The 26,687-nt window shown below is 41.7% G+C and overlaps 1 protein-coding gene and 1 long non-coding RNA gene across 6 annotated transcripts in view; one reads left to right on the plus strand and one right to left on the minus strand.

The window, feature by feature from the left end:
* LOC137562941 (melanin-concentrating hormone receptor 1-like) overlaps positions 1-5,576 on the plus strand; it is a 44,609-nt gene extending 39,033 nt beyond the window's left edge. The window contains exon 4 of the mRNA XM_068274775.1: positions 5,073-5,576. Within this exon, the coding sequence (XP_068130876.1) occupies positions 5,073-5,286 (214 nt within the window). The 3' untranslated portion in view covers positions 5,287-5,576. The remainder of the gene's footprint in view (positions 1-5,072) is intronic.
* Positions 1-26,687, minus strand: part of LOC137562945 (uncharacterized) — a 197,026-nt gene that overhangs the window by 159,671 nt on the left and 10,668 nt on the right. For all 5 annotated transcript variants that reach the window (XR_011030219.1, XR_011030218.1, XR_011030220.1 and 2 more), the window contains exon 2: positions 18,365-18,437. This is a non-coding gene — a long non-coding RNA (uncharacterized lncRNA). The remainder of the gene's footprint in view (positions 1-18,364; positions 18,438-26,687) is intronic.

Genomic DNA, 26,687 nt, shown 5'->3' on the forward strand with positions numbered 1-26,687 from the left:
CCTAGCTCAGGCACAAACTGATGGCACCTAGCACCAAAACAACCTGCTTTGCATTACAATTGTGTCCCTAGTACAATGTATGGACCCTATCAATAATTACAAGCCCTTATTCGCAAAAATAGCAGTAATACACCCTCATGGCATACATATTTAAAAAGCTAAGTCCCTAAGGTAAAAAAGTATGTATTGTCTTTTAACTTCCGTCTTGAAAATTAAAAGTGTGCTGTTCTGCGCCCATGTGCCCCCACCTCCTGTGCAGAAGAGCATGTGATTCCTTGATCATGATCAGTGAGGAGCCAAAGCTCATTTCAGGTGATAAGGGCTCATTCACACTTCAAGCTTGATTCACTAAACCGTGATAACTCAAATATCACACCTTATCAAAGATATCACACCTTATCAAAGTTAACACGTCTTATCAGAGTAGCATAGCGAGCGCTACAAACTTATGCCTGCTAATTGGCAATGGCACTTGTCCTGCTCTGAGCCCCTGCGGGTTCGTAGCGCTCGCTATGCTACTCTGATGAGGCGTTTTCACTTTAAAAAGGTGTGATATCTTTGATAAGGTGTGATATCTGAGTTATCACGGTTTAGTAAATCAAGCCCTATGTGAGTTGCAATGAGTTTTGACGCACTGCACATAGTGTGCAATTTAGAAGGGAACAAGAAAGTCCATAGACTCATTTTATCATTCACACTACAACAGTGAGTTGCTGTGCAGTACATTTCAACTCGTCGGGAGTTAAAACACATGGAAATGCATTGGAATGCATAAAAATGCACAGCAACTCACAAACCCATTCATACATTTTTTCTTCATGCATTTTCAACTTACTCACTAGTGTGATGAGCCCTAAGACTTTTCATACAACAGTCAGACGCATGTTTCAGTTAAAACTGCAAGTGAGATTGGCAGCTCCAGTGTCAAATTCTTATTAACTATTGATTAACATGTTTTTTTTCAGATAGGAAATGTTTGGGAAGTGCTGCTAAGTACTGGTGTATACATTTGAATACTTATCTCTTTGTTTACTGTTATCTAATTCCTTTCACACTTTTCTGATGGCAAGAGCAGAGTGAGTCATGAGGGGAGGGGGACTTCTCTCACACTTCATCTGTTAAACCTGTGTGTGAGAGAGAAAGCTCTGCTGTCTCTGACAGAGCTCTCTGCACAGAGCAGAGGAAATGTACCTTATGAGCAACATAAACATTTGTAATTCTGTGTGTGAAACCTGACAGGCTCTTCATATAACTCTGCTTCAATATTACACTGTTCTTAGCATGTCACACTGCAGAGATTCATCCCTTTGCAAATTAGACATTCTAAACATAGCTAAAATCTACACACAATGAAATTAAAGCTTTTGCCTCGAAATTTAACATGAAAAGTAGGAAAATGTTTACACAGCTACTTAGATATTATTTGTACGTTGTCATTTTAGATCACTTGGTTTGATAGTGTTCCTTTAAATAATACAGCCAATCTGTGGCAAACCCCTTATACCTTTCATACGATCTATTGTTGGTTTTTCAATGGTAGCAGTAGGGTATCATACCGTGTTAGCCATCATTAAAAGCAAGATGTTTTGAATTAGTATGATACCATTTAGTTCCAATAAACATTTGGTTCTTTAATGCAACGTGTGCCTTCAAAGACCAAGATGGAAGCTAAGGCGTGAGCTCACCTCACTTTACTTTCTCTTTAGCAATTTATATCTCTACAAATACTGTAAAAGTCAAAATCATTAAGTGAATCATAACTTTTGACGTGAGCTGTCAAGTGATTTATTATGCAATTAAATGATTAGCAAGCGTTTAGCAGGATCAAGCTGAGAGGCAGCAAGGAAGGCAGCATGTCCTCCAGGCTCTTTACCACTGTTACGCACATATTAATCACAATAGACTCTCTTCTATGCTCAGATTGGGCACCAACATTTTCTGCTAATTTCCTATTTGCTAACACTATTAAAGGTCACCTAATATAATGAAATATTAACTAATGATTTTCATAGAGAAGATGAATAGTAGACAATGTTCTCATGGCCTGACAACCCCTGCTCCAGGTCATCAGCAATGATGCATTGTCCTGGCACAAAAATGTCTCAGCCAAGGACACAGTGTGCAACTGTCCAAAAACATTAACGTGGACCTGAACTCTTGCACAGGAAAACAGAGAAATGCACCCTGTATGCATTTATAGAGTTTAGCCTGTTTAATTCCCCTCATCTGTGTCTAACCACAAATTGTAATTTGATCTCATCCCTGTGTCACATGACTGCCACAGCAGAGATGGCAGATAAGCTCATTTGAAAGCACAAGATGTTAACAATATGTCTGTTTCCCTGAAAGCAGGAAGTAGAAACTGCAGATTTATTTTAGGATTTGTATCAGCTGTAACAATGAAATTATTATTATTATTTAGTATTTATATAGCGCCAACATGTTCCGCAGCGCTGTACAGAGTATATTGTCTTGTCACTTAACGGCCAGTTAAGTGGACCATGGTAGGGATTAGATTGTGAGCCCCTCAGATTGAGGGCCACTCTGAGGGGCTCACAATCTAATCCCTACCATGGTCCTGTGTCTATGTATGTATTGTGTAGTGTATGTATTGTAGTCTAGGGCCAATTTTTTTTAGAGGGAAGCCAATTAATTTATCTGTATGTTTTTGGGATGTGGGAAGAAACCGGAGTAACCGGGGGAAACCCACATTGCAAGGCGAGAGTGCTAAGTAACCACTACGCCACCGTGTTTTTTTGTTTAAAGGTTATCATGTTGTGGTGTATATTTTAGAGCAGAGAGGACATTCTAAGTCCAGGTCCGCTTTAAAGGGCCACATCAAGGGGTGCAAACCTACTTTTGTTATTAACTCAGTGAGTCTGCTAACAGCAGGTACATAAGAATACATTCACAAACACAATCATGTTTTAACAATTGCTCTGAATAATTAGTCTTTCACATTTTACCACCAAAATAACTGCAATATCTTAGTAAGTGGAAGAGATTTAAGAGTGACTCACTAGGAGTGACTCAAGAGTGAACATTTAAGCCACATCTAGGAAGTTATGTAGGTTTATGTATGAAAGTCCATATGAATTCAATCCTTTTCAATCACTCATAAGGCTCGATTCACAAAACGGTGCTAACCCAGTTAGAGACTTTAGGCGTGATAACCATTGCACCACGCTGGTGAAAAGCCAGTTGAGGCGTGATAAGTTGAGGCGTGATAATTTGAGGCGTGATAAGTTTAGATAAGTTTAGATCGCACGCAAAGTCCCGCACGCAAAGCAGCGCCATTAAACACTATGCGAAGTGCACAAGACTTTGCTAGTCTCTAGACTTTTGATCAGCTGTGCACTGCGGTGCTAACCCAGTTGGTGCTATAGTTATCACGTCTAAACTTATCACGCCTAAACTTATCACGCCTAAACTGAGTTTAGGCGTGATAAAGGGCTTTACACCAGCGTGCTAACTGTTCGCACTGCTTTGTGAATCAAGCCCATAATGTCCATTATGACATGCAGTGAAAATAATGAAATGAAAAAAGTGCTTATTTTGTACAAAATTATTTATACATGATTTAGTCAGTGTTTGCCCATTGTAACATCTTTCCTCTCCCTGATTTCCATTCTGATATTTTTCACATGGCGACATCTTTTCTGCTGGCAGGTGATGCTGCTTTTTAGGCAGTTGGAAACAGCTGTTATTTCCCACAATGCAACAAGGCTCCCACAGTGTGATGTCAGGACCTAGGTCCTGACATCACACTGTGGGAGGGGTTTCACCACAATATCAGCTATACAGACCCACCTGATGATCTATTTGAGTAAAGGTAAAGATTTCTCATGGGAAAGGGGTCAGCTTCTGATTGGGAAGGTCAATTTTTTGATTACAGTTCCTCTTTAACGCACCACTATCGCACAAATCGTAAAATTTAGAATACATGTAAACATATACAAATAAGTATGTTTCTTCCAGAGTAACATGAGCCATAAATTACTTTTCTCCTATGTTGCTGTCACTTACAGTAGGTAGTAGAAATCTGACAGAACCAACAGGTTTTGAACTGGTCCATCTCTTCATGGGGGATTCTCAGCAAGGTTTTTATTCTTTATAAAGACATTCACTGAAAAAGGATTTATACAGTGAGGCTGGCCAGCCTCCCTGCTCGCTGCACACTTTTTTGGCAGTTGGACAGGGCAACTGCCATTTGCTAAGTGCTTTTGAAACTAAACAAAACCATGAGAATCCCCCATGAGGACATGGGCTAGTCCAAAACCTGTCGGTTCTATCAGATTTGTACTACCTACTGTAAGTGACAGCAACATAAGGGAAAAGCAATTTATGGCTCATTTTACTCTAGAAGAAACGTACTTCTTATTTGTATATGTTTACATGCATTTTTAATTTTACAATTTTTGTGATGGTGGTCCTTTATGTGAAGATAACATCTCACTGAGTATATGTTTGATCAGAGCATGTGCACTTTCTGTTGTCTATGCTTGTGACCCCAGACAGATTTCTGCAAAGACTACAGCCTAGGGTGTTGTCTGCTGCCTAAGGGGAAGAATAGGCATGAAAGAGTGGGATTGCACAGTGGGAGAGGTTACCTGTAATGATGGTCATGTCTAGGACAAGTCATGGAGAAGCATATACTGTAATCAGTTTGGTCATGTGATAGATGTGTAAGTCTCTGATTTGCTAGTTATGATCATATGCTAAAGCAGGATGTGATCACAGCAAATCTTTCAGCTAATTAAACAAATCTCTATGACCATCACTAGTTAGCCGCTGCCCAAAGGGAAAGGGGGGGCTGCAGTGCATAAAAAAATGGCTGTTGCACATGTAATGAGAGAAGGACTTGCTGCACAAGGAAGGGGGCGCTGCTGCTTCACATGGACAGAAAGGTTGCTAAAAACATGGAGGAGTCTGAATATGGAAGAGGACAAGGTCAAGCACAAAAGTTGGCCTATGGGAGCAAAAAGTGTAAATCTTGCACTACTTGTGACGAGTTTGATTTAAGCTTAGTTTAGTCTACAGTGATGCTTTAACCACTTTCCTTTTATTTGCAGCTGTTGCCGTTTTCTCTTCCGTCGCTGGGCTGGGTTTTGGCCAGTTTCAACCTTACCCCATGTCCCAAGTTCTGCCATCAACAGTCCACCTATAGATGGAATCTGTGTCCCTCAGCACCGAAGACGGACTATACATTTGGAAACCCCACCATGTTCTGTCACTGAAAACACAAGGATCAGCCTGGCTCTAAGGGATGAGAGCAGCATCCTATGATGAAGCCTAGGGATTTGTGTTACTGGTCCTCCCATATGTCTTTAATAAAGATTGCTTACAGGTATCTGAGCACGAGATGTACCACGTTCAGTGATGTGGTCAGAGGCATACTTCCAGTATGGTCACAATAGGAACGCACATACTGGAATGATGGGTATAGATTTAATCACGTGCACAGCAGGTTCTGAATGTATCTTTGGGTGCTTCAACTGAAATCATATTTTTATGTACGATGTGCTATGAAATGTGTAATTTGTGGTCCAGTTCAAGTGTCTTCTCCTGGGATAACTATAGCTGAAGAGCTTTTCTGTAGTTTCATGAGGAATTTCATACAGAACTGCTAATGCTATCCAGGCAACATTGCAACTGTATAAAAAATTCCCTCCAATTTAAAGTGTGTCTTTGGCTGCAGAAATAGGACAGTGTTGTTTTCCATATGGCCAGGCTGAAATCTGATAACCTTTTTATTATTTGATATAAATCCTTTACATACTGAAATTGTGATGCACAGATTGCTGTATGTCCTCTCTTCTCCCGCCTAATTTGCAAAAATCTGAGAAAATGTCCAGACACTTTAAGTTTTAAAGCAATCATGCAGCATAATTTACAGAAGTGGCTGAAATTGTTGGCACCTCAGAAATGTTTTCAGAAAAGTATTTCTCACTGACTGAAAAATATTGCAATAACATTATCCTGGAATATTATGCCAGAGTTTAAAGTGCATGGACATTTTCCAAAATTACTTGCAAAGGCTTGCCTGCCCCACCCCCATAGAGAATAAATGGTGCATATTTACCAAAATGAAAAGAGTCTGGGGCACTCTGTTTCCCACACTTATTAACATTTGACTTAAATAGTCAATCTATATGACAAAGCTGTATATTTTTAGCAGCCCTCGCAACAGAAAAAGAGGAACTTCTGGTAAAAAAAAAATAAAAAAAAAATAAAAAAGCATAACATTTTTAGCTGTTTTCCATCCCCAATATAATGTTTTGAGATGTTTATTTTGTCTTCATCATACAATGCATATACTGGTACAGATGTAACATCCTGATCATAGTCATTGTTTCAGTATCACCTATCAACCACATCTGTTGTGAAAACCTATGATTTTTAGTGTTATGGAATGATCTACCATATTAAGCTCTATATGACTGAGGAACTGGCCACAAGTTGGCGAACGCTCTCTTCTGTCTATGGGTAGCCTTACAGATTCTAGCCACGGGTTGTATTTTCTGGTAACAATGTTAAACTTTTATATCAAGTAACCATATGCAAAATATATTTTATTTTCTGGGCCACAATATATATTTATAAAGAAGTGTTATTACATAGATACTACAGCTTTTCAGGGTCCCGCAGTTCTCATATTCTTATTATAGTGATCTAAATTTTAGCTATTCAGTACATAAAGGGACCTAAAGTGAGAGGGATATAGAGGCTGCCATATGTACAGTATTTTCTTTTGAATAATACCAGTTGCCTGGTAGTCCTGCTGATCCTTTTGGCTGTAGTAGTGTTTGACTCACACACCTGGAACAAGCACGCAGCTACTCTAGTCAGACTTCAGTTAGAAACCACGAATCTGCGTGCTTGTTCAGGGTCTATGGCTAAGAGTATTAGAAACAGAGGCACAGCAGGACAGCCAGGCAATCTGCATGGTTTAAAAGGGATTAAATATGTCAGCCTCCATATGTCTCTGAGTTCAGGTGTCCTTTAAAACAGGAGGCAATCGCATGTGATCACTTCATCTACCCAAAATGCAATTCTGATAATGCATCACTACAGGACAATGGCCATAGCCATTAGCCATGAAAATCGCTCCTTTTTACTAGGGTGAGCCAGGAAGGAATAAAGAGCTGTTGGTTTAGAATTTAACTGAACTAAATGTTTAATCAAACTACTACACACAGCTGTTTCAGGGTATATATACCTGCCATCATGGTAAGGTACAGATCTGTATGTGTCTGTATGTGGTAAGGTTTTCAAAATTAGCTTAAAACCCAGAACCATAATACACTGTCATGAGGGGACAATACAGACAGTCCCCTACAAGTTTCAGAGATACATCTTTTAATGTACAAAATATACAATACTGTTTTTATTACATATTTTCTTGTTAAAGAGAAACTGCAGCGAAAATAATGTAATGAAAAAAAAGTGCTTAACTTTTACAATAATTATTGATAAATGATTTAATTAGTGATTGCCCATTGTAAAATCTTTCCTCTCCCTGATTTACATTCTGACATTTATCACATGGCGACATCTTACTGCTGGCAGGTGACGTTAGTGGAAGGAGATGCTGCTTTTTAGCAGTTAAAAACAGCTAAAATTTCCTAAAATGCAACAAGGCTCCCACAGTGTGATGTCAGTACCTAGGCGCTGACATCACACTGTGGGAGGGGTTTTACCAGAATATCAGCCACACAGAACCCCATGATGATCTGTTTGAGAAAAGGAATAGATTTCTCATGGGAAAGCGGGTATCAGCTTGGGATGAAGTTCAATCCTTGGTTACAGTTTCTCTTTAAACATTAAAGTATTGTATTAAACATTTCAAAAGCACACTGAAAACTACCAAAAAACATAGGTTATGTTCAAATTCAGAGTTGTCTGAAAGTAAATAATTTATCAACATTTCACCATATTTAACACAGGCTCAACTTACAAACATATTCAACTTATAATTACCAGGACAGAGCTCGTTTGTAAGTCGGGGGACTGCCTGTACTATATATTTTTAGAACAGGGCTAATAGGCTAAATCTAGTCCACTACATTACATCCCGATGGTTCTAGGTTTCAATAACTCAACTGGGTATCCAAAAATGCTAAATAATAAGACCGTAATAACACAAACAAACACATACTGTATACACTCTATGCCTAAACACAACAAATCCACACAGAACCAGCACCTTCCAATAATTATAAGTTCTTTACTAAAGTTGCAATAAGGCTTTTTTCCACAAAGAAACAATTGCGTTTCTTTTATTTCAACTACCACGATTTTGCTGCAATCCAATCTCAATCCGTTGGGTGTACAATGTGATTGTGGTGCATTTGTGATTTCTGACAGGAAAATTATGTTGAATTGCCAAATTGTGAGGAAAAGTGGCGAGATTTTCCTGCGCTCCTATACTTTGTGTAGGAGCCCAAACACATGAAAGGAGGAGCAGGAGGTATAGGTGATGGTCAATTGGTGTTTACAGGAAACCCCTGACCTTATGTAAGCCTGAGCTTAGGGAATAGTCAGTCATGCACTGAGCACATCCAATAAGTCCCAACTGTCTGAATACCATTACAAACAGCTGGATGTTGAAACATTGGTTGTGTAGTTGGAGCTAGATTTTTATTATCACCTGTCTTTAAGTTTGCTTTAAAGCTCAGCTAAACCCAAGACAGCGTAAATTCCAAAACAATCATGTTAATAAATGTAGGTTATAAGTATAACCTTTGGAACTTTGTAAGCTGAAAAGCCGATTATAGAGCTCTGCTTGCCTGCAGCTGTGTGCCTATCGGCTCTGGATCCTAGAGCCTTCCTGCACTGTCCTCCAGTGAAGTTCTGCACCTTCGGGACTCCTCAGCAGTCTTCAGAAGTACTTCTGAAGACAAGCGCATCCGTACTGCGCAAGCACAAGCCCAGAATTGCGCGTACGCAGAATGGATCTGCTTATTTTCAGAAATACTCAGAAACATGAGTACTTCCCAAAGACTGACCAAGGAGGCTCAAATACGTATTCAACCAAGCTGGTCAAAGAACTACACTGGGGCCCAGGACTGGAACAATGGCTTGGAGTAAGCACTGGGAAGGCTCTGTGGGATTCAGAGCCTTCCCTCTCCATAGGTGAGCATCTCACTCATTTTTGTGCCACCTCTCGTCTCTAGCTTCCTGTTATCAAACTAGGGTCTTCCAACTGCTCAACTACGTCCTGTGACTAAAATTTCCGCTCTGAATGAAAAATGTATGGCAACAATGCTGGTAAATGTAGACTGGTAACTATTATTCTTCCTACTATGAGTGTCACTTTGTCACACCTGACTGATCTGCCTACCAGCTGCATCCAGAGAGGACAGAAAACAAGCTGTAGTGCAGCAGGAAGCACATCAGGCCTGTTATTAAAAAAAGCTATATTGTCTGTCTCTTTGATTCTATACACTGTTTACCTATATTCTTATCCTGATTGCTATTATAATTTACTTTTTTATCTCTTGGTGTAGCTTGGCTTTACAGCATATCTGAAGGAAAACTTTCTTCAAAAGTGAGATACTTACCTCAGTAGTAGGAATCCTCTGGATGGTCCAGAGGCTTCGCTGATCCCCATGTGAACCACTGTTTTAGCCCTAGGTCCCTATAAACATATTCATCAAAAGCTTGTTAAATGTGTGTCTCGTAGCTGCTATACCATCATGTATGAGCACATATCCGTACTGGACATCAGCAAGTACAGTCCATACTTGCCCAGTAGAATGAAGCCACTTGCACATGGCTTTTTTGCTTTGTGCACAAGTGGCTTCATTTTACTAGGCATACAAGGACCTTGCTTGTGCATGTCCAGTATGGATGAGCTTGTATACACCCGGGAGCATAGCCTAGAAGAAGGAGAGTATTCTGGGCTCTAGCAGTGGGCTAGAAGAGGATCTAGGAAGCCTCTAGACCAGGCATGGGCAAACTTGGCCCTCCAGCTGTTAAGGAACTATAAATCCCACAATGCATTTGCCTTTATGAGTTATGACTGTGGCTGTCAGACTCCTGCAATGCATTGTAGGACTTGTAGTTCCTCAACAGCTGGAGGGCCAAGTTTGCCCATGCCTGCTCTAGACCATCCTGAGCATACATGACAAACTCTGGTCCGCGGGACAATTTTGGCCCACAGAGCCATACATTTTGGCCCTCAAGTGGTTTCCCCACTTTGCATTATGTTCGGCCCACTCTAGACCACCAAAGAAGCGATACTGGAGGTGAAGATCTAGATCACCAGAGAAGTCAAATTGGGAGTGAGAGGGAAAGCCCTATACACCAGGGAACTGTATAAGGGAAGGAGAGAAGGGGTCATTAGACGCCAGGGAATAGTGTAAGGGTGGGAGGGAATCCACTTGACACCAGGGAACAGTACAGGGGAGGAAGAGGGCAACTAGATACCAGGGAACTATATAGAGAGGAAGGTGGACCAATAAACACCAAGGAACTATATAGGGAATGGGGGGCCACTAGACACAAGGGAACTGTATAGTGTAGGGAGGTGGGCCACTAGACACCAGGGAACCTTATAAGGGAAAGAGGTGGCCACTAGACATTGAGGTTCTCCGACAAATTGATCCCAGTGTTCAATTTTGCCCCACTTTGTATTTGAGTATGACGCACCTGATCCAGAGGTTCCCACTCCTTAGGTAAAAATCTTAACCCCTTTGTCACAGGTTTACTTTAAGGCAGCCACAATTATTATGGAGGTTCACACACAGGTTGGTATCATCTGAGCGTCCCCAAGCTATTCTTCAAGCAGACTACTGGTATTGTATAGACATAAATGCTTAATTTGACCGAATGTTTATGCTTCTGCTTGTGGGAAAAGTGAGGCAAGGGAAGAATAACTAAGCAGGAAAGGTTTCCAAGCTGAATGATTTTCCCTGCTGAAGACCATCTTCTTTGCTATGGCTACAGACATGAGACCGTCCGCTGAACGGTCTCACAAATGCTGGATCAGCTAGTTATCATCACATGTATGTGGGTACCTTTCATGTAGTTAGAAAACTTGATACAAGAAAGGAAGTTCTCTCTATGCACTCTCTGGATATTTATATACAAAATTTACAGAAAATGATTTGCACAGGAAATAAATGTATTAGTAGAAGTAGAAACTCTGGTATGTAATTGTAAAGAAAAAAATAAAAATCAATGTTATGCATATATAAGATTTTGTTAAGGCCCCTTGCACACTGGCATTTGCAGCCTTACCGCAAGGTGGCGCAAATGCAATGTAAGTCTATAAAGCCTTGCAGAGTTAATACGGTGCGGTGGAACCATCCGATCTGCCGGAAAGTCTGCAGCACCTTATGGCTTGGCATCCGCGGTGACGCCAGAAGTAATTCAAGTCAATGGTGACGCAGGTATTTTTTTTAACTGTTGGCGATGGTGGTTTGTGACATCCATCCTGTCTGCTAGCTACAAGCGGACCTTTTGTAGCCAAAACCATGGCTGCAGAACAGTTATGAAGGGGCGAGGTGCGCTACAAAATCAAAATAGCAAGGCCACCATTTAGCAACCAAGCCCTGCAACGGAACATCATGCTCTCACTACTCATTCAAGCCACAGGAAGTGAGTAGTAGAGAGCTGTTTTTGAAAGTTTTTTTGCAGCCAATTTCCTCATTAACGCAGTGTAACGCAGGTGCTAGAATTTGCGATGCAGTGCAGCAGGAGCATCGCACCGCAAACGCACACATCCAGGGTAAAACCGGCCTCAGTGAAAGCTCAGGATAGGTCCCAGCCTCCTCTCTCTGCAAGTTATTTCTATTCTTAGTCCAGACTTAACCCTTAATGACAATATTTAAGTGCATACATTCAATATTCCGAAGACACAATAGAAGAATGTTATTAAACTGTTTGCACATTAAATGTTACCCAAAAAGATTATCTTGCAGAATACTAATTGTGTTACTGGAAATTAGTTTGTTGCTGTATGCTTGGAAATAAAGATGTTTTTACTTTACTTGTGCTGTTTGTAGAATGTTTAGCAATGTTATTGCCTATAGTCAAACATGGTTTGTACCGCACAACTCGCAGAGACAGAGTGTGCTAGGGTTGAAAGAAACAGGGCTGTGGAGTCGGAACAAAACTCTTCTGACTCCGACTCCTCAGTTTATGAAACCATGACTCCAACTCCGAGTCTGGGTACCCAAAATAGCTCCGACTCAGAGTCCTCGACTCCGACTCCTTAGTCTAATACTTAACAGGGCTGTGGATTTTGTACAAAAATCATCCGACTCCCGACTCCTAAGTTTATGAAATCAACGACTCCAACTCCGACTCCGGGTACCCAAAATTGCCCCGACTCATCGACTCCGACCCCAACTCCGACTCCACAGCCCTGGAAAGAAACATTTTGCACTTAAAGTGAACCTCCGGACTAAAAATCTACTCAGCAGAACTGAAAAGGCTTGGTGTTTCTTTAACAGTTTCACAGCATCAGAACGTTGTTTTTCTTACTAAAGCATCATTTTTAGCTACATTTTTAGCTAAGCTCCACCCATCAAAGAAAACTGCCCGGGCTTTTTTTCCCTGATGCTGTGCAAAGCATGATGGGATTTCCTATGTTGTTATTCACGTTGCCTAGCAACTGGGAGGGGTGATCAGCACACAGGACAGTTGGAACTGTGTCTCATGCTCCCTGTCACCTCCTTTCAACCAAAAAGATGGCTGCCCTCATGAAATCAAACATTTGCCTGTTCTTTTAGAACAGGGTGGGTAAGAGATTATATTACCTATCTATTTTAATTAACATAACTAATATAACTTAATGACGGTATGTTTATTTAGGCTGAAGTTCCTCTTTAAGAAGAAAAGAAACCCTTATAAAGCAACACCACTCCAAAATATGAGGAATACCAGTGTATATAGTAGAAAAAAACGGTAACAATTCTTTATTACAAAATCTCACAGTGTATAATCACAAGTAACATCAAAAAATAAAAACATTTAAAATTACCCATAAAAGTACTCCACTTCCATTAATATCAGATGCAATCATGTAATAATGGGTTTGATCAATTAAGTCTAACTGTGCACTTGCACACGGGAACAACAAGGCTCCCTGTGCAACCCTTGAACCCGGGTTCAGTATAAGCAATGACCTGTTGCCTAGTACTCAACTATGTATAGGTGAACAGTAAACATTAGTGACTACCATAAATAAGGTGCAAAGATACAAAAATAAAAATACAACAGCAAAAGAGGCAGGTCTGGACTATTCAGATCTGGAAGTGTCACACAAGAACAGGCAAAGTGCAACAGATGGTGGAAACAACCACTAGATGAAGTGCATAGTGTAACAAAAATTAGGATACTTAGCCCAGGTATAAGTATGGTGGCATCAGCATCAGATTGGTTGGAGTGATGAGGAGCCCCCCTCACAACGACCCCACTAGTATCGTGGGCGTTACCCTGCTTTATAAGGGGTGCTGCTTTATAAGGGTTTCTTTTTTTCTTAAGTGCAAAATGTTATTGCCTATGAGGGAGGACTTGAGCAAAATAAAAAATAAAAAAAATTGCCCAGCTTGCAGTGAAATCTAATATTTGGTACACACCATGCAATTTCCCCTCGTTTGATCATTTCCACCATGTCCAATCTCCTTCTGATTGTCTCCCCATCACCGGAGTCTGCTTCATGTCATGTTGAGGATTCTATCGATCTTATCAATTTAGCCAGGATGCCTGGGAAAGCCTCCTCAGTAACAGTTGAGGCATCTAATTACATGTATGTTTGCTAAATAATGTTTCTCCTCTGTATGTCAGTGTATATAAGCTGTGTTTTTCAGTTTTGGTCAGGAACCAGTCCGATGAAGGCTTTGTATAAGTCGAAAGCTCACTGTTTATCCATCTCTAAGTTAGCCAATAAATGGTATCATCCTGATTCAAAACTTCTTGCTTTTACTCATGGCTAACACGGTACAACACTCTACTCCTGATTGAGAAAGGGATTGATTTTGGTGCAGTACTGATCTCAAATCTCGATTATCGGTCGGAAGCAGATGATCATTGATCTGACAGGGAAATTACATGGTATGTAAAAGTCTTAAGTAGTAAAAATAGGATTTAATCACAGCACACATCTAATAAATTATCTCTTCTAATCTGTTTATCTCATGGGTTATCTCTGATCTACCTAAAGGCTCATACATTCAACATGCACACAGCCACATGACCAACATGAAGAACCACACAGCCTGACGAACCACATGACCTGTACGTACACACGCCTAGTTGGTTTAACAACCAACTCAATTAACATACTAGGCACGCAAGACTACCCATTCAAAACAAGTACAAGTTTTCAAACAACTTGTACACACGCACCAACTGCAAGATATCAGACCAACATAGATCCAACAGTTGATTTGATCAAACCGCCTGTTATCAGTTGCTGATCAAGTTGTTTGCACGCGTACACATGCCTGATTATCATGTATCAGACTAAAGTCAGATGATAATCAGGCTGCAGGTTGGTCTGTGTTGGTCAGTGTGTACTTAGCTTTAAGGTTAAGGTAAATGGCGGACGGTGGAGCGCCGTGCACAATATAATTGTCCAGCCAAGTTGATCTACCTGGCAAATTGCTTGCGGGGCGATGGTTGGGGGCTGCTGTACACACCCTTAAATATTGGCCGAGGCGGTCGTTATCTGACTTTAGTCATGCGTGTGTATGTATCTTTAACCCACAGTTTATCTCTCCGTGGCCGATTTATTACCTGCAGTAAGATTTATGGTTGCCAACGCTGACCGCATAGCGCAATTAGTCCGTTAGTTGGAACAGACAAAACGGTTCTGTTTGAACAAAGCAATGTAAACGGATCCAATTGATTAACATAGGATCTGTTTGTCACACGAGCCCTGGTGGCTGGAACGCGAAATGCCTTCCAAACGATTCCAGCGCACAGATCGTGCAAACTGTGGTCGCAGTCAATGCGAAGAAACCGTTGGGAATTGGCCGCAGACAAACCAGAAGGGAGCCTGTGGGTTACGGAAATACACTTCACACACTATTTCAGGGTATATCTGCCACCACCACTGGTATGGGCCAGTGGTCCCTACCGACTGACTGACTGATCCTGCAAATAAAACGGTTAAAACACGCTGTATTCTGTCTAGATATCAATAATAGTAGCGACTCTGTGTATGGCTGTATAGCAGGTGTAGCGGAACAGTAAACACTTTGATAAAGTCTTTATTTACGTGCAATATAAATAATTCATATATACAGACAATCATTAAAATCAACAATTATTGAAACATTAATAGCCAGTATGAAATAAAAAGGGAGGAAATACTTAGGGTTTGTGGAAATATGTCCGTTCTGGGAAAATCATAAAGTTCTTGGTTCAGTTCAGTTAGTAACAAAGTTCTTTTGTTCCAGAGCAAGTCCAAACAAGATGGCTACCACTTGTTCCTCAAAGTGGCAGCAGCTTTCATGAAGGTGGAAAATGGAGAAATGAGGGAGGGGTCCCTCGCAGACACTGTTGAACAATGTACATCTTTGGGTGGAGTCTCAAGTACAGCCCAGGGGTTGGACAGGCGCGGTTAGCTCCCTGGGTGTGTTTCCCATGCCCACCAAATATGACATTTGTCATATCTCGGCTTACGCTTTCCGCACACACATGACCATCACATATTCATATACCTCAGAATATGCCAGTTCATATGATACCAAACTTGCTTAGGGTAGAGGATTCAGTTCCTGAGAAGTTTAATAACTGGGTTGTAGGGGCCCCGGGCCCCACTCATCTGGTATCAAGAGATTCAGCATGACCCTACAGATCCAATAATACTGCTCTCATAACTACCCTATTTACGGTATTCTGCAAATAGGCAAAAAATTATATAACACCTGCAACTGCCCTTGCGGTGCCGTCAGTCTGTGGGAAGCAGGTTTGGAATAGGCTTCCTGCTGGGAGTAGCTTACTTGCTCTCCCTGTATGAAAAGGCTCACCAAATGGTGGGCAATTGACCTCTGTCTGAGGTAATTAAAAATAAACATTTTCCCTGGACACAGGCCTGGCCCAAGCTAATTAACAAATCAAAAGACATCCTGCACCTAATGCTGGGAATACACGGTTCGTTTTTGCCTTCGTTTAAACCTTCGTTTCGATTGTGCCTTTTGTCCTTTTCGATCCCGAAATAATCGGTCATACGGTTAATATCACCACCCACGGTTTCGGTTTTTTTTTCGATTCTGATGGTTTCGTTTTTCCAATGATCGAAGGCTGCAAAGAAACGAAACGAAAATCCCTTTTTACAGGGACGGACTAGCATAAACGAATATATAATCGATCTGAACAGCCATCAAGCCTACCAATGGCTCGATTAGATGGATAAAGAGAGATAATATCAAACATGTTCGATCACTAGTCGTTCGTTTTTGGGGTCTATTAATCGAAACTATAATGAGATAATGACTATTTTCACATACGTTTTCAACACTCGATTCGTTTACCGAACGAATCGAAGGTTTAAACGAAGGCAAAAACGAACCGTGTATTCCCAGCATAAGTACTGCTAGCTATCTGCTGAGAAAAAAGAGAGCCCAGATTGACTGCAGATGCTCCTACACAACCAATCTAGATTCTATCGATCTTAACCGCATCGATGCAGAGAATTCGCATGTTCTGCACGGGCGGTTCAAGGACGCGGCTGCGGCTTCGCAACCGTCCGTCACACTGTTCACATCTGTTATGGTCCATTCCGTTACAGTCCGCTAAGAGGAACGTGTTTTAGGCCAGTGTGAACCAAGCCTTACACAGCAGTGTGTTTTGAGACCACACATTGTACTCAAATGCACTGTCCTGTGCCAGTGCTGTAATGGACAGCAGTGCAGGTGTTGTGTGCTGTGGACAGACATCTGCATTGCATAGTGGGACTGAGGCCTGAGTCTGTTCATACTTACTAGTCTAATATATCCTGCTTTAAGCCTAGTTCATATCATAAATCACAATTGCTGACGCCAGCGTTTTGCAATCTTGTGTGTGATTTTTTTTTTAGTGGCTGCCGGCGCTCACCTGTGCGTTACGATTTTTTTATAACGCACTTTTCTAAGCGCTTTTGCAGAGCTATTCGTTTTTTCACTTCATGACGTAATTCAGGAAGTGAACGGAAATGAATAAATACAATGTATTATGAGAGCGCTGGGGAAATCGCTATACTGTACAAAGCGCTTTTTCAAGCATTTTGTGATTTCCCTATACCTTCAATTAAGCCAAATCGCCCTGAAAATGGTACAGACAGTGCTTTGGTAATCGAACCGCTCAAATGTGAACATTCTATAGGGAATAATTGCACAAGCGCTTTTAGGGTGATTTTCAAATTCGCCGGCGCTTAAAAAAATCCAGAAAACGCCCTAAGTGTGAACATGCCGTTAGAGCTGATGACCATGTACTGAAGTCTCTCTCTGTCACAAAGCATGTATCATTTTTTCTGTCTGTGTGAACTCTGACAAAGCACTGACTATCTGAAGATCAGTTCTGAATTGGAAGGTTTAGGTTTAGTTTCCAATGCAGAATATTGCTACACCTAGTCCATTAGTAACTCAGCACAAAAATCAACACATTATCTATCTCATTCAAAGGAGGTGTGTGGAGGCTGCCATATTTATTTTCTTTTAAACAGTACCAGTTTGGCTGCAGTGATGTCTGAATTACACCAGAAACAAGCATGCAGCGAATCTTGTAAGATCTGACAATAAAGGTCAGAAAATCTGATCTGCTGCATGCTTGTTCAGGGTCTATGGCCAAAAGTATTAGAGGCAGAGGATCGGCAGGATAGCCAGGCAATTGGTATTGCTTAAAAGGAAATAAATATGGCAGCCTCCACCTACCTCTTGCTATAATTGTCCTTTAATCAAAAAATTAACCCAGGTCTGCTTCAAGTGCATAGATAAAGAGGTTCCAATTTATTGTGTGACAATTCAAATGCACAAAGACCTCAATAAAAACATAGAAACATGGATCAGCACAGAGAGCGCTCATTTATTTTACCACTGACTATTGTCTGCCACATATTCAGCCAAATCGCCCAGCATATATCCTATGCAAAAATGACCTTTCTGTAATTAATCCAGACTGGCCATGTGTGGGCCCACAACCGACGCACACCGAGGCCTCAAACATACATACAGTATATGCAATGCCTAAATTTGTTCCCTCAATGTAAATGTTCCTATGCTTAGGAATCCCTGCAGGAGACAACTCTCATACGTGTGTGTGCACCTTAAATTTCTGTGAATTTCTTGCTCGGAAAGTGCTAAAGGACTACTTTATAGATAATGTGGAGGTAAGTCATGTGATAATGTGAATCAAACCAATAGACACTTACCTAGCCCAAGGATAAAAGCACCGCTCAGGCTGACTCCATTCACACACAAGCTCTTGTCAGGTCTGGCCATTTCCTGTGTTAAGAAGAGGTTCATTAAGTGTATGCCACAAGCGAAAATCAAGCTATAGTCAGCTAGGTACATGCATTGCATAGAAAACACTTAAAGATGAACAAATAATAGTAGGGCGATAATAAAAAATCAATACATTGCAAAGTGAGAAGTTAAAAAATAGAAGAGAGATCAAGAAATTATTGATATCCGCCAAGGAATTTGTTCATGTTGTTTGAGCCACAATGAGCCTGTCCGTCATCATCTTTACTGCTGGAAGACAAGTAAAAAACAAGACAGCACCAACTGCCAATATCTATTACCACACCCCCTAACAATGTGATAGGCCAAAAGGTAGTTTTTTTTTTTATAGATATACATATGAACGGAGGGAGATACTGGTTGTTTGGCAGTTGGACACAGACACTATTTCCCACAATGCAACAAGGTCAGTGTTCTCCCCAGAATTTTTTTCCAGCCGGGTGGCATGAAATAGTAGCTGGGAGCCGGGACAAGGTCCTTCAGCACCCAAGGCTGAGACACCAAAGTGCGCCCCTCCATCCCTCCACCCCAGCCGTCACACACTGATTGCTATTAGACTAAGAGGCGCCACAGGGCCCCCAACACCTTCATCTCTAGTTATATGGCTTGTAGTCACTTCCATGTATCTCCTTTTCTTATTTCTTTCTGCTTCAAACACAATTAGGAATGACAGCTGAATGAATTGTGCGCCCCTCCTACACTGCGCCCTGAGGCTGGAGCCTCTCCAGCCTATGCCTCGGCCCGGCCCTGGCCGGGAGGCATGAAAAAGCAGCTGGGTGGGGCGAGAGGAAAATGCAGAGCAACTCTGCTTACAGTATAGGAGGAGTTGAGGATGTGAGCCGATGACAGCCGGGTGGTCACCAAATCTAGCCGGGTGGAGCACCCGGCTAAAAGAGCCTGGGGAGAACACTGAAGGTTCACAGAAAGGAAACTATTATGGTCATGACATCACACCGTGGGAGGGGTTTCACCACAGTATCAGCCATACAGATGTCCCCGATGATCTATCCGGGAAAAGGTGAAGATTTCTCGTGGGAAAAAGTTTTATCAGATACTGATTGGGATGAAGTCTAATCCTGGGTTAAAGTTCCTTTTTAAACACATTCAAACACTTGCATTTGCATGTGGGAGATTTTAATAACATTTGTTTGACATAAGAAAACAGCTTGGTACTCAGCATGCAGATTCATTTCCTTCCATGCATTTGCCAAACCCCATAAAAGGACTGACATGCAGTTGAGATGTGTTTGCACAGCCCCTTATATCATGCCGTCACTAGGCAGTATTCGCAGAAACACATCAAGCTACATAAAAAAAGCAAAATACATAACAAGTAATAGATTTATGTTTCAGAACCCCTAAGAAAAAATTGTAAGATCATACAGGAGAATAACACTGCGGGTGAGTGCATGCACCAAGACTCAAAGTATTTGAGTTTCAATAGAAAATCCTTCTAGAGAACATAGAAGAGTGGGGTGTCTTGACACCCTCAGGGAAAAAATACACAGAGACAACAGGAGCCCAAATAGCACAGCATGTTAGTAGCTAGTGAATGGTTAGTAGCTAGTGAAAAAAGGGCTACTCACAAAGCTGGGTTGCAATAGGGCAGGGGTGTCAAACTCAAATACAAAGGGGTCCAAAATTGTACACTGGGACTAAGTCGCGGGCCAACCTCAATGTCTACTGGCCACCTCCCTCTCTTATAAAGTTCCCAGGTGTCTAGTGGTCCTCCCTCCCCTATACAGTTCCCTGGTGTCTAAAGGCCCCCCTTGCTCCCCTATACAGTTGCCTAGTGTTCAGTTATTTCCCTATACTTCCCTCATATAAAAACAAGGAACACCAAGAGCCCCAATAGTGTAATATGTACTGGTAAATGGTTACTAGATAGAGTAAATATTAATACTCACAAACCAGGGTTACCATTAGGCAACCACTGTAAAGGCAGGTGGGGAGATTTTCCTGACCCCACTCAGGAATAAGAAGTCACTCTCTGTAGATGAGAAAAAGGGCCTCTTCTACTGACCACATATGCTATTGCTCCGTTGTTATTGCCTGATGAAGCGGGATCGAACCTGCGAAACGCGTTGCATATTTGGAGTTAATATTTAAAATATATTGACTGTCTTTACTACAGTCGTGTGTCTACTTGGAGGAGGTAAGTCCACCACTGCCTCCTCTATTTACCAAGAATTTGGTTTTTAAGCTCATTTAGCTTTCTTTTATCCTTTTGGCATCTCTGTTCTCCCGTATAATACTTCCCTCATATGGCTTCCCTGGTGTTCTAGGGCTTCACTTCCAATATAGCTTCCCTGGCGGTCTAGAGTGGGCCATACATAATGCAAAGTGGGGAAACCACTTGAGGGCCGAATTTAATGGCTCAGAGAGCCAAATTTGACCCGCGGGTCAGAGATTGACATGTATTCAATAGGGGCAGCCAACCTTTTGGGGCAGGTGGAGACAATGAACCTGACTCCACTTGGGGTGTCACAACAGGACTGCATGTGGTGGGTCTCTTAGATAAATGTCACAATGGCGTCCACCCTGTGACACCAGAAGGATCCCCTACAACCTTGATGGGATGGGGGTGGTGTGCAAACAATATAGGTAAAGAGGCACCCATGTTATAAAATAAGATTAAAATAAAAATGTAAAAAGGGAGGTGGGTGAGGTGCTCAATACTATTGGCTATTGGTACTGCGGCACTTGTCTTGGCCTGAGGAAGCATGCTCAGACCCATAAAACGCATTGCCTGTGCATAATAAATCTTTTTACCTTATTTGACTATTGCGACAAACAACAGCGAACCCGTTGCACAATGTTCATATTCGCCCCAGACTTTAACATGGGGCAAATTCGAACTTTGTAAATGTTTGCTGTTGTTTGTCGCGAACTGTTCACCTATGAACAGTTCTTGCCATCACTATCCAGGGAACTCTTCGTAGCTTTCTCCACACCTACAATGCAAAAGCATCTATTTTTCTACGCATGACCTTATTTGTAGACCAACTTTCACAGCAGTATGCTCCTACTGGGAAGACCAGAGCTTTAACTATTCTGATCTTTGTTGGTAAAGTAACATCTCTATCCTTTATTAATTTCTCCAAATTTGCCATAGCTTTCCTCCCAAGTAACAAGTTTCTCCATCTACAGAGATCTCTGAACGCAGGAAGATGAAATATTTTACATTATTTGCATATGGCATTGCAACAATACAGTCTTAAAGAGACTCTGTAACATGAAAAAGATCCCCTGGGGGGTACTCACCTCAGGTGGGGGAAGCCTCCGGATCCTAATGAGGCTTCCCACGCCGTCCTCTGTCCCACGGGGGTCTCGCTGCAGCCCTCCGTGAAAGATGACGTCAATATTTACCTTCCCGGCTCCTGCGCAGGCGCTCTGACGGCTGTCGGCTCCGAACTACACGGAAATACCCGATCGCCGTCGGGTCTGCTCTACTGCGCAGGCGCAAGTTTCCGGCACCTGCGCAGTAGAGCGGACCCGACTGAGATCGGATATTTCCGTGTAGTTCGGAGCCGAAAGCAGCCACAGCGCCCCCGCTGGAACCAGCAAAGGTAAACATTGAACTGACAGTCGGGTCTGTTGCCGGCTGTTCGGAGGGCTGCAGCGAGACCCCCTCTGACGTTACAGATCCTCTTTAAAATTAGTACCTGATTAATGATGCAATATATCTGGCTTTAGCCCCATTTTCTAACACTAGCATTTTACCTTCAGTATGTACTACTGAGAGGGATATAGATGTTTCCTTTTAAACAATACCAGTTGCTTGGCAGCCACGCTGATCTCTTTGGCTGCAGTAGTGGCTGAATCACACCTGAAACAAGCATGCAGCTAATCCAGTCTGACTTCAGTGCTTGTTGAGGGGCTGTGGCTAAAAGTATTAGAAGCACAGGATCAGCAGGAGAGTCAGGCAACTGGTATTATTTTAAAAGGAAAAAAGATCTGATAGCAAACCAGCTGTGGTGTATGCTGATCTTTGCCAGGCCAATGTTAGAAACACTGACTAAATAATGTATAAATAAATATTATAAAAATAAGTTTTATTAATTCCTTTATTTTCAGTACAGTTCCTCTTTAAGCATACATAATGTGTTTCTAAGTGGCTTAGGGTAACCAGACATGCTGTAATAGACTTATATGATGTATTCTAGTCTTAGGTCAGGTGTGATATGCTGCTGTGTTGTATTAGTATATTTTACTGCCAGTGATCACACATAAACTGCACTGAATCATACACTATAAATTATGTTAATTTCATATGCTGCATGTACACTGTGCCCTAAACCCTAAAACAATAAAGTTGTCTGAGAAGTACAAATAATGCTGTGATAATGCCGCAATAATATGCCGATAATGAGGTGCTAACCACAAGTAATAAGGTGTTGAGTGATATTTTCTCTCATTAAGTAGCTCTAATATCGCCACCTTCTGGGTGATGTACTTAATGCAGGGTAGTATATGCACTAAATTCCTTCTTTATTAATGCTTTTTAAAGAATACCTGAGGTGAGAGATAAATGAAGGGTGCCATTTTTTTCTTTATAAACAATGCCACATGCCTGGCAGCCCTGTTGATCTTCTTGCTTAAGTAGTGTCTGAATCAAAACCCTGGAACAAGCATATGGCTAATCCAGTAAAACCTGAGTCAGAGTACCTGATCTGCTGCATGCCTGTTCAGGGTCTATAGCTAATAAAGTACTAGAGACACAGGGTCAGAAGGACTGCCAGGCAACTGGTATTGTTTAAAAAGAAATAAATATGGCACTCTCCATTTACCCCTCACCTCGGGTATCCTTTAACACGGACCTAAACTCAGAACGTCCTCTCTGTTCTAAAAGATATGCAGTAGCATAATAACCCAAAAAAATAACAAAAAAAATGTATTTGTTACAGCTGATATAAATCCTAAAATAAATCTGCGCTGTTTTCACTTCCTGATTCATGGAAGCAGACGTATTGTTAACTTCCTGTGCTTTCAACTAAGTTTATCTGCTATCTCTGCCGTGGCAGTCATGTGACACAGGGGAGAGTTCAAATAACAACTTGTGATCAGACACAAATGAGGGGAATTACACAGGCTAAACTCTCTAAATACATACAGGATGCATTTCTCTTGGTTTTTCTTCTTTCCTGAGCAATAGTTCAGGTTCACTTTAACTGCAATCAGCAGAGATAGGGAAGGGAATATCTAACAGCATCAATACTGAATTCCTTTTACTATTTATTGCAATTTTATAATTAGGATAATAAGGTATTAAAAACACAAAAAAGCAATAAAGGCATATCGCTGTTCTCATACTGGTTACCAAAGTTCCTTAAAGAGAAACTCCAACCTAGAATTGAACTTTATCCCAATCAGTAGCTGATACCCCCTTTTACATGAGAAATATAATGCTTTTCACAAACAGACCATCAGGGGGCGCTGTATGACTGATTTTGTGCTGAAACCCCTCCCACAAGAAGCTCTGAGTACCGCGGGTACTCTGAGCAAACTGCCACAATGTAACAATGTTCACAGACAGGAATTAGCTGTTTACAGCTGTCTCTAACAGCCAAAACAGCTAGGAGCAGCTACATAACCTGCCCACAGTAACAATGGCCTCAATTCACTAAGCTTTATCAAACACTTCATCAAACGTTTGATAATTTACCTCATGGGTAAAATCTAATTTTGAATTCACTAAGGTGTTATATATTTATCAAATGTTTTATCGATAAAATGTTCAATAAGTCTATAACACTTTTGTGAATTCAAAATAAGATTTTATCCACGAGGTAAATTATCAAACGTTTGATAAAGTGTTCGATAAAGCTTAGTGAATTGAGGCCTATGTCACCATGTAATACATGTCAGAATGTAAATCGGGGAGAGGAAAGATTTTACAATGAGCAAACACTGACTAAATCATTTATACATAATTATGGTAAAAAATGAAGCACTTTTTTTACTACATTATTTTCACTGGAGTTCCTCTTTAAAGCAGAAGTTCATTTTTTATTTAAAAATACTTTTACCTGTACCTCCACCACACCACCTAAACACCTTAGCAATACTGATGCAAAAGAATCCCCAAACATCTTTTTGAAATAGGAGATTTAACCTCCCTAGATCTTGGATCTGGAACTGGGGTAAAGACGAGAAAACATGAATATCAGACTTGCCAGGTAGGTGTCGTTTAGTAAGGTTTGCGTTGGGGCATAAGGTACGAACAGGGCTGGGTTTAGACTTTTTGCTGCCTGAGGCAAACTTGTGAGGATGCGACCCCTACCCTGATTTGGGATGATCGCACAGCTCAACACAATAGCACACTGGCTGGCTGTGAGTCTGGTTCTCTTCCTACTCTGATTGCATGTTGTTAGTGTAAACACAGTACAAAAATGCTGTCCCTGTAATCTCTGCTGCCTGATGCAAATGTTTCACATTTCATTACAGAACCGGCCCTGGGTACGAAGAGTTTCGCTTTAAATGTTAGCCAGAGGATTAAGGTTGTATCCAAGTGTGAAAGTTAGATTTAAGTATCAGTAATGGGTTAACTGGGATGGAGGTTAGGCATCAGGACAGGTTAACAATAAGGGTGAAGGTTGTGGTTGGGTATCAGAAAGGAGTTAATGGTATGGAAGGAAGGCTGAGGTCAGGCTATAGGAAGAGGCTTCTGTTTTCTAAGGAGATAATTTAAGGTTAGCTGATCAAAGAGGGAGAAATTACAATAACACTAATGAAAAATATCCTGTCCCCATATGTAACACCTGTATTAAATTAGCCAGAGTCATGTGACTACAGCTAGACCATCTTTTTATTCCTGGATTACCAGAAAAAGTATTTGAGCCTCCAGCATTATGGCAGTCTGAGCCATGCCATAATATACTGCTTTACTGAGATGATGGAGGGCAACCTCTCCTTTAAGGCCTCTTTCAGATGGGCAGCTAAAGGCTGGGGGTTCACCACCTGTCAGCTCTTCTCGTGCCCCGACTGGGCATTTGTTAGTGCCCGGAACTCCAAGCGAGTCAAATCTTAGCGCAGCGGTGCTCAGACGTGACATGTTGCAGTTTTCTGCCGTGAAGTAACGCCACCACGTTTCAAGCACTGACAGATGCGGTTTTACAACTGCTGCCATTCAGCTGCATTTAAATTGTACCCCTATAGCACTCGTGGAAGACTACACTGAACTGAGTATAGCTGAGCAAAGCACACAGTTCAGTCGTCCGCCTGAAAGAGGCCTAACTTACCGTATGTAAAACTGTGTAAATGTTAACATTATTACATATGTCAGCTGGTGACTAACTGATAAGCAGTTACAGATTCTGATCAAGCTCTGCACATTTCAGGATAGAAATTTGCATAGATGTCCACCCTTTCACTCATTTTTAAATTGCAGAAGGCAAAGAGGACGCAGGACTGAGGAGCACCCAGGAAGAGCCCAATAGGGCGACCACTAGCGAAGCGGGAGATTTGGGCACCCGCCATCGGCAGAAACGTATTATAACTTGTGGCTATACAGTGAAATTGGGACTCCCGTGCCGTATAGACACATTTTATAATGGCATCTATGGCGGCACCCTAACATTATTGAAATGCCTGAGGATTGGTGGCGGGGGTCTGTTAAGGTTAGGCGTGGAGTTTTTAAGGATTAGGCATGGTGGGAATTATTAAGGGTTAGGCGTAGGGGGTATTATTATAGGTTAGGCATGGGGAGGTATTGTTAAGGGTTAGTTCTGAGGGAAGGGGGACCGGTTAAAGAGGAACTCCAGTGAAAATAATGTAATAAAAAAGTGCTTAATTTTTACAACAATTATGTATAAATGATTTAGTCAGTGTTTGTCCATTGTAAAATCTTTCCTCTCTGATTTACATTCTGACATTTATCACTTTTACCGCCACAGTTTACTTTAACCACTTGCCGACCGCCCCCAGCCGATGGGCGGCGGCAAAGACTGGGCCCAAACGACCGCAATACGCCCATCGGCGGGGGCGGCTGCGGGAGTGGCTATGCGGCGATCGCGTCATTCGTGATGCGATCAGCCGCCGGGGACTGGCTCCGCCCACCGCTCGTAGTAACCCGCCGGCCGTTCGGAAGCGCCGGCGGGTTACTAGCACCCGGATCGCCGCATTTACATTGTATAATAGGCTTTGTAATGTATACAAAGCCTATTATACTGGCTGCCTCCTGCCCTGGTGGTCCCAGTGTCCGAGGGACCACCAGGGCAGGCTGCAGCCACC

This window comes from Hyperolius riggenbachi, chromosome 3, assembly GCF_040937935.1.
Source record: "Hyperolius riggenbachi isolate aHypRig1 chromosome 3, aHypRig1.pri, whole genome shotgun sequence".
Taxonomy (NCBI): domain Eukaryota; kingdom Metazoa; phylum Chordata; class Amphibia; order Anura; family Hyperoliidae; genus Hyperolius; species Hyperolius riggenbachi.